The sequence below is a fragment of the Takifugu flavidus genome, chromosome 8 (genome assembly GCF_003711565.1).
Source record: "Takifugu flavidus isolate HTHZ2018 chromosome 8, ASM371156v2, whole genome shotgun sequence".
Lineage (NCBI taxonomy): Eukaryota > Metazoa > Chordata > Actinopteri > Tetraodontiformes > Tetraodontidae > Takifugu > Takifugu flavidus.
This window is the reverse complement of record NC_079527.1, coordinates 6029999-6043519: the sequence shown is the minus strand read 5'-3', so window position 1 is coordinate 6043519 and position 13521 is coordinate 6029999. Positions and strand designations below refer to the sequence as shown.

Sequence of the window (13521 nt, the reverse complement as noted above, 5' to 3'; positions counted from 1 at the left end):
CTGTAAAGCTGTTTCACTTGTCTTTTTTTCAGACGTTGACCGCATGTTTGTTTCGCTTTTTTCATGGTAATCCATTCATGTTAATCCGCCACAAAAATGCTTTTATATTAATACTACGCGCGTTTTGGCTTTCCAGATTAATTAAATTGAACGGGCGTAATTTACAGTTTCTTCCCCGATCATTTAGGAAAATGTAAATTCAAATAATTTCTTTTGGCAGAGCGACCTTTTCTCTATATCTATCCCAGCGTTTATATTAAAATATAAACGATTCCTTTTTTACGATTTTAAAATTTGTAATTCACAACAACATTGATTCTTTTTAACACCACATTATCAGTTTATCGTATATGCGCGTCTAACTGTATTAAATTCGTCCATAAAATTAAAGCCTCTCTAACTTTCTGTGTCTCCGCAGATTTATTATAAAGCTGTCCGGGACATTGAAGCAGGGGAGGAGCTTTTAGTGTATATGAAGGACGGTATTTTCCCCGAGGGATCCATGGCACCCAACTTGCAAGGTAAGATTAATGCGCGTCATTAGCGCACGTTTTAAACAAACTCCAACCAGCCTTCTGCGCGCAGCCAGCACATCCATAACTCTCTTAACCGCAGAAAAAAAAATACACATATTGGTGCCATCTCTTTATTAAAAATCTTTTTTTTTAAATGATTTTATGAATTTAGAACTTAATCGAACCTTAAATCATCAGGTTTTTCTTCCTTGCTCGAAACAAAAACGTGTACAACCAGGGCCTCCGTGTGAAATCTGAGATTATTTCAACAGTCACAGGTCGTTGTGCATTTGAGCGCTGCGTTCACGGACGATCGTGGCCAAACCGAAATCATCGGGAGCCATTTTACTGTAGCGCGTTATATGAACGCGCCCGGTGATACAGTATTTTAGGCCAAGAGCCGAAGATCCAATCTAGCCCCACACCGGCCACAACACAATAAAAATAAAATGGTGTTTTTCCTGCGTCGCTTTGTTTGTTGCTACAAAGTCAGGCGCTATATTTATTTTTGTAAAGGGCAGTTTCCGATTAAAGCCGATTCTAGTCCATATCAAGTGGATTCAAGAAGAAAAACTGGTTGATTAAATCTCTGGCTTCCGCGATTCCATCATTTTTAATGAAATTAGTCTTCATTTCTTTCACATTTACCTCGGACAAATGGGAACTATTTAGTTTATTCAAATATGATTTCTTTGGTGCTGACTGTCATGACATTGTGTTATAAACTGATGTTATATTGTCATTTCTGGCAGAGTTTATTGTGAATTTTTGCATAAAAATATGGTCTTTGTGTAATGGGTGTTCTGGACTGCTGAATTCCGTGTCAAAGGTTGTGGTTTGTAGATGCCCTCCTCTTCCCTCTGCCCGAGGAATCTAAGCTCAGGCTTTCAGCCATGCTGCAGAAGTCCAACTGAATATGTCCAACGTTTTATCCTACGATCTGAGTTGGACAGCTGCTCACTGTCAGGAGGGAATTTTGTTCTTGAATGGAAAAAGGGGCCATATTTCTGGGGACATCTTGGACTCATTGTGGTGAACTGTGGTCAGGTAACTGTGTTCCACTGTCTGTCCAGTTTTTCCAGAAACATGAATGAAAGACAATCCCATGACATTGATTGTGATGTGGGGTGGACGGGACGTTCGCGAGATACACTGCAGTCCACCTCACCCCGACCCCAGCAAACAGATTGATGTGCTAAAGAAAGCAGAGGGAAAGGAGGCTCAAAGGGGGCTTGATGGTTGAAAGGAAGCAGATTGACGTGGAGTAAGACCTGTTAAATATGGAGCAGATTTGTCAATTTGTTCAAGTCCTCTGTGTCTTCTTGTGTGTGAAATATATGACGGTGGTGGAGGGGAAAAGAGAGTGCTCCACCTGCCTGTGTGTGTGTCTGCAGAGAAGCTGAGTTGGAGCTTGGCACCGCAGTGCTGCTCTCTGCATCGGGCTTATCGGAGAAGGAATTTGAAGTAGAGGGCTTGAGGAGTCCCCTGAGACCTCACCCATGCTCCCAGATTAGCTGCTTAACTGCACATAATTGTGCTTCCCTTCGTCTCCTGGAGAGCTATTAGTCTCTCCTTTACAACCCTTCCCAACCTATACCCCTATACTTGCACAGACCAGATTATCTTCCAAACTAAAGACGTGCTCATACGCGGAAAAACACACGTGCACGCACCTTAGCATCGCCCTGATTAACTGACTAGTGTGTCATCAGCGCATTATTCTTGAATTCAGTTTATTTTTGTTGAATGAACATTTTCAGTGGACTGTTGGGAAGGGGGGGGCTTTCCCAGAGCAAAACAGCTGTTCTGCATAAAATATCACGCTCACTGGTGGCAAAGTGTGTTAGTTAGTTTAGTATTTGAGCTCGGCGTAATGGCCCATTGACCAGAAGGTCATTTATCCTTCTCTCCAAGGTTAGACACATCAATGTTGCAACACTAATGCCCTTTTAATGTGTCCAAGAATTTCCAGCTGGATAAACGGTCACATGCTGAAGAGAACAGGTGAGCTGTGCACTGTACGTCATTTTGGATCACTGCATTTAGTGCGCATTGAGATGATGGATGGGGTGCCGTGCGCTGGGACCTGGGCACCGTGGCTGTTTGCATCGTGGCTAAGAAAGGGTATGGCAGGTTGGCGTAGAACTCACCACGGGGGATGGCGCCACTGTGCTCCTGCTCACCTTTTTATTCCTGATGGCTCATTCTTTTTGGGGGAAAAAACACACACACAAAAAAAACATAAACACACACTCATGCACACACAAACATTTTGCTGTAAAAGCCCATGCACAATATTGGTCTGCTGGGTTTTCCCGCTCTGATCTGTTGAACTTGGCATCTGACTCAGGAACTTGCTATTGAAAAAGCTGGCCCGAGTTTTATTCATTTGACCTTGGTGGTGCGAAGGATTGTAAAGGTTATCATGGAAGAGGAAGACAGGCCCATATTGTTTCCCTTCCCTATTACACTTAAAGTCTTGAGAACTTCCAATTAGCAAGTACCACTTAGCTGTGTTAACGATCACTATACCCCAATGCTAATTAATTTCAATTTTATGTGAACCTCAAGTGTTATGTTTACTTCTAAACGGGGCTGAGAGATATGGACAACATGTGCGACGGTTTCTGTTTTGTTGTGCGTGCAGATGAGCAGATGTACCGCTGTGAAGACTGTGATGAGCTGTTCTCCTCAACACTTGAGCTGCGGCGGCACCAGAAGTATTCCTGCTCCAGCACGGGTTCCATTTTTGACACACTGAGAGAAGACTTCAAGCAGGAACGCGAGGACAGCGATGAGCCCATCCACGAGTGCAAAGACTGTGAGAAGATCTTTCCAAATGAGTACAGGTATGCGGAACGCGTTCATTTAAAAAAGTGCGTTCCTACGCATTGTAGCCTTCTTCCTATTTCTCTGAGCTAACACAATAACGAGCCTGTGTTCTGCTTATCAAGCCTGGGACAACACATGATAGTCCACACAGAGGAGAGGGAATATAAGTGTGACCAATGTCCGAAAGCCTTCAACTGGAAGTCCAACCTCATTCGTCACCAGATGTCACATGACAGTGGCAAGCGCTTTGAGTGTGAAAACTGTGATAAGGTACAGCATACCCAGCACGTAAGTGGTGCACTGGACACACGGGCTCTATTTGCTTCAGATATTCTGACGGTTTATACTCAATGAAATTGGAAACTATTGCCGATCAATTACAGCGAGAGAACATGCAAGCGTGTATATACATTTAATTTATAGGCTTTATCTCTGGTGCCGGTTTTCAGGTGTTCACAGACCCCAGCAACCTTCAGCGCCATATCCGCTCCCAGCACGTGGGGGCACGTGCTCACACTTGTCCGGAGTGTGGGAAGACGTTTGCCACTTCGTCAGGCCTCAAGCAGCATAAGCACATTCACAGCAGTGTCAAACCCTTTAGCTGTAAGTCAGAGCTCTTTAAACCAAACTCCTACCAGTCCTTTCGTTCTCACTCCACCAAAGTCGGCTGCATTCTTAACATTCCGTTAACCCAGCGTACAAGCAGATAAAGTCGTTATTTATTTATTTATTTATTTACCTTTATTTATCGGGGTAGTCCCATAATATTTTTACTGCTGCTCGACTATTGTTTTTTTCATCAAACCATCATCACTTTGGATGAGCCTAATTTAGAGCTTTAGGAAGACAAAAATGTTTTGCTTTCTTTGTCGATGATATTGTTTTCTTTATAACTGTCTGTTTCTTATGCACAGTACATGTGTTTGAAATGTGGACAACTGTTTTTCCCCTCCTTTACATTCATTTTCAATCATTTCCATTCTGATAAATCGCATGTGTTGCTGTTGATTTGGTATACAGAGTTAGAGGCAGTGTTAAAATGGGTTTAACCAGGCCCTGATGGGCTGTATCTTTTTGCACCCCCAGGTGAAGTGTGTCACAAATCCTACACCCAGTTCTCCAACCTTTGCCGCCACAAGCGCATGCACGCTGACTGCCGCACTCAGATCAAGTGTAAGGACTGCGGGCAGTTGTTCAGCACTACCTCCTCCCTCAATAAGCATCGTCGCTTTTGTGAAGGCAAGAACCATTACGGCTCCCCGGCAGGAATGTTCAACCCTGGCATTCCCATGAGCTCTAGTCCAATCATGGCCAATGCCAAGTCTCACCATCACCACCTAGCAGGTCTAAGCCAGTCAGGTTTAGGCTTTGCCGACCATTTTCCCTCACGACCTAACCCTCATGCCGCCTTGCCCTTCTCCCCAGGACCCCATGGCTTTCCGTCTCTCCCGCATGGTTTTCCAGGTATCTTTCCTCCATCACTGTATCCACGACCACCTTTATTGCCCGCAAGTTCATTGATAAAGAGCCCATTGAGTGCCAGCAGTCAGGAGATAAAATTGCCTCGGAGTCCACTAGATGTCCCCCCTCTTTCCTTAGTCAGTTCCAGCAATGGAAGTAACAGTTTAATTCAATTTGATGACAAAGAAAAAGAGAAGAAGCTGGATTTGTCATCTAGTGGAGAAGCGAAGGCAAAGTCCAAGATGGTGGACATGTCTGACGGTAGTGACCTTGAAGACGTTAATACCACAAGCGGGACAGATTTGGACACCACCACCGGTACTGCTTCTGGGGATGGGTCTGACTTAGAGAGCGATGGAGACAGCGAACGTGAGCGAAGTGGTAAAAGAAGAAAACCATCCGGGGCTGCATCCAGTCAAGAAGGTCACCTGATAGATGACGCAAACAGTGAGTTGCTATCAGCAGTGTCCAATTCAGGAAAGCTCGCACTCGACCGTCCCTTTCTTTCCACGGCGTCCTCCCAGCATTCCTTTTTCCCTCCACCTGATGAGCAAGCCCTGCCACCCTCTACCACAAATGCCAGTGCGGCTTCCACAGATTCCATTAAAGCCATTGCCTCAATTGCTGAGAAATACTTTGGTCCGGGTTTGATTGGTCTTCATCAGGAGAAGAAGATGGGTCCATTGCCCTACCATTCCATGTTTCCTTTCCAGTTCTTACCAAACTTCCACAACTCCCTCTATCCCTTTGCTGCTGATCGAGGTGCCCTTAATCCTAACATGTTCTTTAAGGCCGATCCCAAGTCACAACGCGAGCAGCTGCACAAGATCATCTCTGGTGCCCCTGGAGCACCTGCTTCAACAGTGGATTCACCCTTTGATCTCACCACAAAGCCCAAGGAGGCGAAAGTGGCTCCCCCAACCCCAACTAAACCCTCCAACCCCAACAATAGCAGTGAGAGTAATAGTGCGCCTTTAGCATTATCTAACAGTGAAGAACAGCCCCTGGACCTCAGCATTGGCAGCAGGAATCGAAGTAGTCAGAACGGCGTGGCCGCCGAGCCACAAAACAAAAAGAACCACATCTTTGGGGGTGGAAAGGGTGTCTCCATTAAGGATGAGGCTCCAGCTGGATTCCCACACCCTCATTCCCATCTACTGCACCAGCAGCCTCAGACACAGCCACCGCCGCTCCACTACGCCAAGCCCTCTGCGTTTTTTATGGACCCCATATACAGGTAATTCAGCTCCGATTAGAATGGAGGCTGTTCAACAGCAACGTCCAAATACACTAAAAGCGAGACACTGGTGTTTGTGGTTGGTGCAAATATCAACGCTAACCCTGGTACGTAACCCTCTTCCTTGTCGTTGGTCCAGCAGGGTGGAAAAGAGGAAGCTACTTGATCCCGTAGGAGCTCTGAAGGAAAAGTTTCTGAGGCCCTCACCGCCACTCTTCCATCCACAGGTACATATGGAAGCATATACGCAGATGTTCTAAGTCTTGAAAAGCACTTGTTACAATCTCAGGTTAAAAAAAGTAAATGGTACATCTACTTGAAACAAAACTAAAGTAGGGCTAACTGGGCCTATGGCCTCCAGGTATTTGATCCAAGCTGAATATTCCCAGATGCTATCAACCATTATTTTCAGTCCATGTATTATGTGAAAACGCCTCACTCCTGCCTCCCACGCTGCTTCAACCTGAATTGATAGGGCCTTGTGCACCATCATTCCAGAGTGTTGATGTTATTTTCTCAAGGGTTCTGTATGATTTCTTCCTTTGTTTACCGAATGGCGCCTGTGTACCTCGTCACTATTACCTTTTTCAGAAGACACAGTCTGTTATTGCAGCCCCTTTGATAATCAGTCACATTGTTTGTCTGTCCCCAGACCCTTCCTACCTCTACAATATCTTGATTACACGGAATGATAGTATTAATAAAGCAGAGAATAATAACCTGCTTGAATTGAAACCGCCTGTCTTGGCAAAGCTAAACTTAGTTGTGGCATTGTTTTATGCACTGGGAGCCTGTAGGTTAGCTAATAACTCAACCCCTCCAGCTTTTTTTCTCTGTGGCTGGCTGGCTGGCTAGATAATAGCACCGTGTCCATCAAGGACATCCTGTGTTTGTCTCCAGGAGAATGGGGGGCTCTCATTGGGGAAACAGTTTAATCTGACGTGGAAATCTGTGTTGACTATCAACTATGACTGTACTAAAGCTGTAATAAGCTATTCGAGGGTGTGAAGGAAACATTTACAAGCAAATTTAGAGTCACTGAATGATCACAACACGGGTGAAGCTCCACCTGGAGTTGTTGGGGGGGGGGGGTTGATGGCATTGGCTGATGCTCGATCAATATCTCAGGCATACAAGGTTCAGAATTCTCGTGTCTGTGTCTCAGCTGTGATACTCCCAGCGAGCCAAACACAATGCCACCTCTAATTCAGTCTCATGACGGACTCAAACGACTCCCGCCCACCGGTTCTCAGACTGTGAATAAACACATTGCGACGTAGTGTCTATCCCTGTGTGTCTCCCATCCCGTATTCACTAAAAAAGGAAGGATGTAAGCTGTTTTTGGCAAATAAACTCCCACAGAACCAGCCCCCTTTGTTCACACAAGCTTCGAGAGGAGGGGAAGCGGCTATCAGTCGGGGGCATCTCAAACCATATTGTGCAGCACCAATCGGAGCCCTTGAATGTCTCATTTAGTCAGCACACTGACCTGTTGCTTCAGGACTAGAGGCGAGACCTCGAGAACAAAGGACCTGGCAGAAGCTGGAGATGAGGGTGTTTGGGGGAGAAATGGCTCCGAAGCATTTGCAAATGTGTTATAGGTCACGGAGGTGACTCGCTTTTAGCACAACAACAAGGCTAACCTCTGATATACTGCTTCCGCTCTCTGTCTGTGTCCCTTGCTCCTGTTTTTTTCTGACTGTGTCTTTGTTTCCAATGCTTCCTCTTCTCTGGAACACACACAGCAACACGTGTGCACACGCACTCACGCGCTGGTTTGCACTGAAATCTTTGTGCAAATCCAATTTACGCCTCAAGTTTTGTTGCATGATAAGTAAATCAGATTAGGACCAAGAGAGTAGCAGAAGCCATTCCAAAATGGAACTCTCACATCTTTTTTCATAAATATTATTATTGTCACGATCAAAACAGTTGACTTTTTCTTTTTTTATAACTCCCCCTTCATCTCAGATGTCAGCCATGGAGAACATGGCAGAAAAGCTGGAGAGCTTTGGCGCTTTGAAACTAGACGCGCCGCCCAATTCACTGCAACACTCGGCCCATCCACTGTTCAACTTCCGCTCACCTCCACCTTCCCTCTCAGAGGCCATCCTCCGCAAAGGAAAGGAGCGTTATGCATGCAGGTAAACCCTTGGGTCTCTCTGGGACACCCTACGTACGCTCCTACGTTGCTCGCTGAGTTTCCCGCTCCTCTTTATGTCCATTCCCTCCCTCCAGGTACTGCGGGAAAATCTTCCCTCGATCGGCAAACCTCACCAGGCACTTGCGGACGCACACAGGGGAGCAGCCCTACAGGTACGAGCTGCGCCTCATTGGTTCCTTTTTGGCAGACTTGACAATGACGTTACAGCCAAACTAACGTTCTGCTTCTCTGCCAGGTGTAAATACTGCGATCGCTCCTTCAGCATCTCGTCCAACCTTCAGCGTCACGTTCGCAACATCCACAACAAGGAGAAGCCCTTCAAGTGTCACCTGTGCAACCGCTGCTTTGGTCAGCAGACCAACCTCGACCGCCATCTCAAGAAGCACGAGCATGAGAACATTCCCGGTCAGTTCTCAGATTCCAATGAGAAATGTGGAGGGAGCGGAACTATAGATACTTAACGAGGACTTGTGTTATATTAATGAACTAAGTAATGAATTGCTTGCATTACTCATGTGGATTTCTTTTTAATCTACACCCAAATTAATGTTCAACATGGTGCTTTGAATGATTTAAAGTCGGAAAACCACTTAATTGAAGAATTCACACTGGCTTTCCTGTTGCTCTGCCAAAAACACTATTTTTATGTCCAAGACGGAATTACGCCTCCGAGCATGGATGGAACAAAACTCTTAAACGAGATATTTAGGCCTTTTCATCTGAAAAAAAAGATCCTGCAATTTCTGGCATTTCTATACTCAAATGTGACACCTTTGTGGATGAAGCCGCTCTCCTGGATTCTGCTGTGCAAAAGTTACTTAATGGAATTCCTCAAATACCAACGATCACCATTGTTTGAGACCATTTATATATAAACTCCTTTTGACAGCATGACTCAATGTGTAATTTCCAGAAGTGAGTCACAAGTCGAATTAAAGTAGGGGCAAATTGTCTTCAAATGTGACATCATGCGCACGCAAACAAGGAAATTAACGCTTTGTCAAAATGTCCCGTTCATGTTTATCTTTTTCCATTGTTTCGACACAACCTCAGATTCTCGATACAGTCTTAAAAAGTGAGTAATTACTCCCATAATGTTTAGCGTTCCTTTAAACTCATCTGTTATATATGCCTGATAATGATCGAACTAATCAGGCTTGTGTATTTGGTCTTGTGCCCATGTGGTCAGTGTGCACATCTGTGTGTGTTAACATGCGTGTGTGTGTGTGTGCACTCTTTTCCCCTAACAGTGAGCCAACAGTCCGGGATGCTTTCCAACCTGGGAACCACCATCTCCTCTCCGAACTCCGAGCCAGACAATCATGCACTTTTAGATGAGAAGGAAGACTCGTACTTCTCAGAAATCCGCAACTTCATTTCCAACAGTGAGATGAACCAGGCCTCCAGCTCCACGGATAAAAGGTAACAAGAACACTCGCTCGCACGGATCACATTTGCAAAGGTCTTCGGTGATTACATTTGATCCATGAGGCTCACCGTTTAATGCCAAGCTCTGACTCTTACCCTAACCTCATCCCAAATCCAGCTGTAATCAAACTCTAAAGCAAACATTTAAAGCAAAATTATCCCCATTGCAGATATTTTTCATATATCTCTCTTCTTATCGGGCCCAGTCATGGAAGAGCAGGAACATTCTTTATTCCGTTTTTTTCTGATTTGAGTTGAACTGAGTCCTAATGAAATATTGGCGCGCAGCGGCCCCTGGTGGCGGAAATGTACATGCCAATTTCTTACTCCGATAATTCTCTACACGTGGAAACGGTGATTACATGAAAGATCTTGACAAAGTCTTGTTTAATTACCGGTACAGCCATCTTTTTTTTTTAAATTAAAAAATGTGTATTCATGCATCCTTCTTTGGTCTTTAAAAATAAATCCCTTTCTATTCAAACCTCACAAAATAGCCCAGTTATAACAACTATATAAGCTACCCTTTGTGATGCAAAGCTGGATCACTGCGTGTTTTCTCCAGCTTGATCCGGGGATCACTGAGTTGCTCAGTTTATGCGACTCAGCTGTTTTAGGCCAGTATAAGGGTCAAAAAGGAGGACTGTATTCGCATTTTCACTTTTTGATTTGTATTTACACACCCTCTTCTCCTTATTGTGAATTCCTTTCTAGTCTCCTCACTTCTTCCTCTGTGTCTTCCACCATCCTCCCCCCTCCTTGTCAACACTCATTATGGCCAACAGACCCAGTGGCAGTTTAAACCCCCCTGCCATCTGGGATCAATACTGGGTCTCATCCACAACAAGCTGGTCTGACATCTTAATATCTGTAATTCAGACTAAGTATTGGTCCTCCCACCAGACAGCCCGCTGTTTATTCTCCCCGTGAGTGACTGAAGTCAAACACACAGCCGTGGACTGTCTGTAATCACTCTTAACCGCTCTTGCAACATCATTTCTCCCTCTTTAAAATTCCTTTTTCCGCATCATAGCCAGTCAAAATAGAAGTTCCTGGTAGCCCTCGTATGCTGAAAACTTTGTTTGACCACGTTCCAAGCTGGAGAGGTCATCAATGGCGAGGGCGGCATTGCTCCGAGGGTGAGAAGTCTTAAACAAAGACGTTAAAAAGATTTAGATGTGAGCGGATATCGCCAGAAATGTCAGATGATTATGAGGTATCCATCTCTTCTGGACCACAATCCCAGTCATAATTAGCTCTGGAGTGGGGACCCCGACTACGGCTCGAGCTCTTTGGTTTGGCTAAAACTTCGGCTGGAGCTGGCTGCTTGTCTGGGACTGCAATCGTAGTAGTTCAGCCCCTGAGGGGGAACTCAGGTTGAGGCATTTATCTCAGAGATCCTCTGATGATGGAGCTCTTCCCCCATCCACCCGCTCTATCCATCCGTACCCCATAGCCTGCTAACACAAACACCAAACTGACGTGTTTAGACTAAATGACAAAACCCAGGGCCCCCTAAGTCAGAGCTAGGCTTCTTTCTGCATACACAGGCATGCACTTTTTGGTCTCCAACTACCTCTGCAATTTGATTATCGTGATATTTAATCTAGATTGAAAGAGGAGAACCCCCCCCCCTCCCAAAAGTCCCTCTGTCTGCCATTTACCCACCCACTGTGTGTGACCCAATCCTGTCCCTGTGCAGCCTTCCCAGAGGTAATCCTGTCGGAGTTGATAAATGTCCACAGTGTGGCAAAAAAAAAAATGGAAAGGTTAAATTTGCCGTCCCAAAGGAAATGATATCATGAGCCATGACATCGTGGTCTGGGGTTGGGGGGGGTGGGATCTTGGTGCCTGGCTGGAAAATGTACAGATGGCAGGTCGTAATGGTGGCGTGCTGATAGCCTGTTTGCAGATCAGCCATCGTCTTCCTATGACGCGCTGGAGTGCAGAGGAACCCGGCTCACGCGGGGCTCCGAGTCTGAGCACCGGACCAATTAATCATGGCAACGCTCCGGGCAGAATGTCAGCACCCATGTTGTTTGTGTGGATACTGGAGTTAGATTGTGCTGTCAACAGATTATTTATGTTTCTCTCTCTGACTCACGTCTTTAGATGGTTGGGAAATGGTAACAGTCAGCCAGCTCCAGACTCCACCGCCTGGAGAAGGAGCTCAAATAAATCAGCCACTGCTGGCAAAGAGTTAAAACAACACGAAACACTTTAATTTTAGGATGAAGTTTATGTTCTCATGATGTCTGAAATGAAAATCACAATCAAATCGCTGCCACTAATGTCAAATTCTGGGATTAATGGCATCATTTTATGATCTCTTAAACTGTTATACAGTTCACTACTATCTTATTGTTCAACTATTTATGGGCCCAAGTTGACTGATTTTAGCTTATAGGTGAGGATGTGTCAAGCTCGTTTTTAACAAACATTGTCATTTTTCTCTGCTTTTGAACCCTTTGCAGGTCAGACCAGGCTGAAGAGGAGCGTCCACCCAGCCACAGTCTGTCCAATTCCAAGCTGAGACTCCGCGGCCTGGAGGAGGAAGAGGATGAGGTGGAGGGTGACGACGAGGAGGAAGAGGAAGGCAGCCTGACAGAGAAGTCTCACGATGAGGCTCCGGAGTCCCCATCACCCATCACAGCGGGAGTGTATGAGGAGGATGAGGAGGAGGAAGAGACGGAGACGGCTCCCTTAGCTATGAGCTACGAACACACTCGCAGGTATTGATCGCATTTGTAAAAACACAGACTATAAACAAAGACGGGCGACATGAGGACTTTGTTTCAGCTTTGCTCACGATTTTTGGACATCCCCCTGTTCCACCCCCCTTGTGAACCTCAACATTGGATTCTACATTCCATTCACTGTTGTACAGAATGGGCTGTAATTGTCATCGTCGCCACTAGATGGCAGCATTTGGCTAAGGTCCATTTTGCATAAATGGGGAGGAGGCGTCAACATGTTGTCCATCTTTGTTTTATGACACAACCACATGAAATATGCTATTCTCAGATTATGCCTGCATATGTAATATTTAGGCATTTAACTCAGTTTGTTTTAGCAGTTCTAATAACTAATGCGAAACAGTGCTGGGGGAAAAAGATACCGGAAGATAAAGATGTTGGTCTTTTGTTTCGCGTAGCGTTTTCTTTTTTTCTTCTTTCAGTGTTTTCCTCCTGCTCATCTATTTTAACTGTACTTTTCCTTCTCTCTTCTCTATCTTTTCATTTACCTGTTATCACCCATGGCATTATCTCTTCGTCCATCCCTTTTCCTATTCCCATCCATATTCATTCCACTCACGCACCACCCACCTGCCATACCTCTGCCATCGGTGTGCAGGTGTTTAGAGGAGGAGGGCTCTCTCCTGGACCTGGAGGGTCTCCCCAACTTTCCCAAGAGCCTGGAGGGTTTACGTAAAGCAGCCAGTGGCGAGCAGTCTTTTGACGTTAAAGACCTATTTAACGCTTCGCTAGAGTCGGAGACATTAAAAGAGACATTATACAGACAGGCAAAAACACAGGTAGGTGGTTGGAGTCCAGATGAAGGGACAAAAAAGATGCTTTAGACTGATGAGACAGGGAGAGATGAGTCTATGTTCGGGGTTGGAGACTATAATGATTCCTCATGTGTCACTCATCAAAACTATAACACATGATCGGATGGAGCACCACTAACATTTACTCAGATATCAAAGATCTCCCTGTACTTCTACTGTATTACTGCTTCCTGCTACTTTTAACTTCCTGACTGCTACATTTCGGCTCATATTTTTTTTGATCTAATTTAAAAGAATAAAAATTAGATGAGTATGAGTTCTTTTCAGCTCATGAAATCGAAAAGTTTCCATGCTGTTTCCTCTGGATAACGCC

General features: G+C 45.1%; 1 protein-coding gene across 9 annotated transcripts in view; it reads left to right on the top strand.

Moving 5' to 3' along the window:
• Window positions 1–13521, top strand: part of prdm16 (PR domain containing 16) — a 144332-nt gene that overhangs the window by 127718 nt on the left and 3093 nt on the right. Inside the window, exons 5-16 of one of the 9 annotated variants that reach the window (XM_057041982.1) lie at window positions 419–521; window positions 3163–3364; window positions 3470–3635; window positions 3797–3950; window positions 4401–6045; window positions 6188–6272; window positions 8017–8189; window positions 8284–8361; window positions 8445–8614; window positions 9460–9631; window positions 12112–12369; window positions 12992–13497. In XM_057041982.1, coding sequence (XP_056897962.1) covers window positions 419–521; window positions 3163–3364; window positions 3470–3635; window positions 3797–3950; window positions 4401–6045; window positions 6188–6272; window positions 8017–8189; window positions 8284–8361; window positions 8445–8614; window positions 9460–9631; window positions 12112–12369; window positions 12992–13217 — 3432 coding nt within the window. In that variant the 3' untranslated portion in view covers window positions 13218–13497. Of the gene's footprint in view, window positions 1–418; window positions 522–3162; window positions 3365–3469; window positions 3636–3796; window positions 3951–4400; window positions 6046–6184; window positions 6273–8016; window positions 8190–8283; window positions 8362–8444; window positions 8615–9459; window positions 9632–12111; window positions 12370–12991; window positions 13498–13521 lie in introns of those variants that run through there. The other 8 variants (XM_057041989.1, XM_057041984.1, XM_057041983.1 and 5 more) reach the window with 8 other exon arrangements.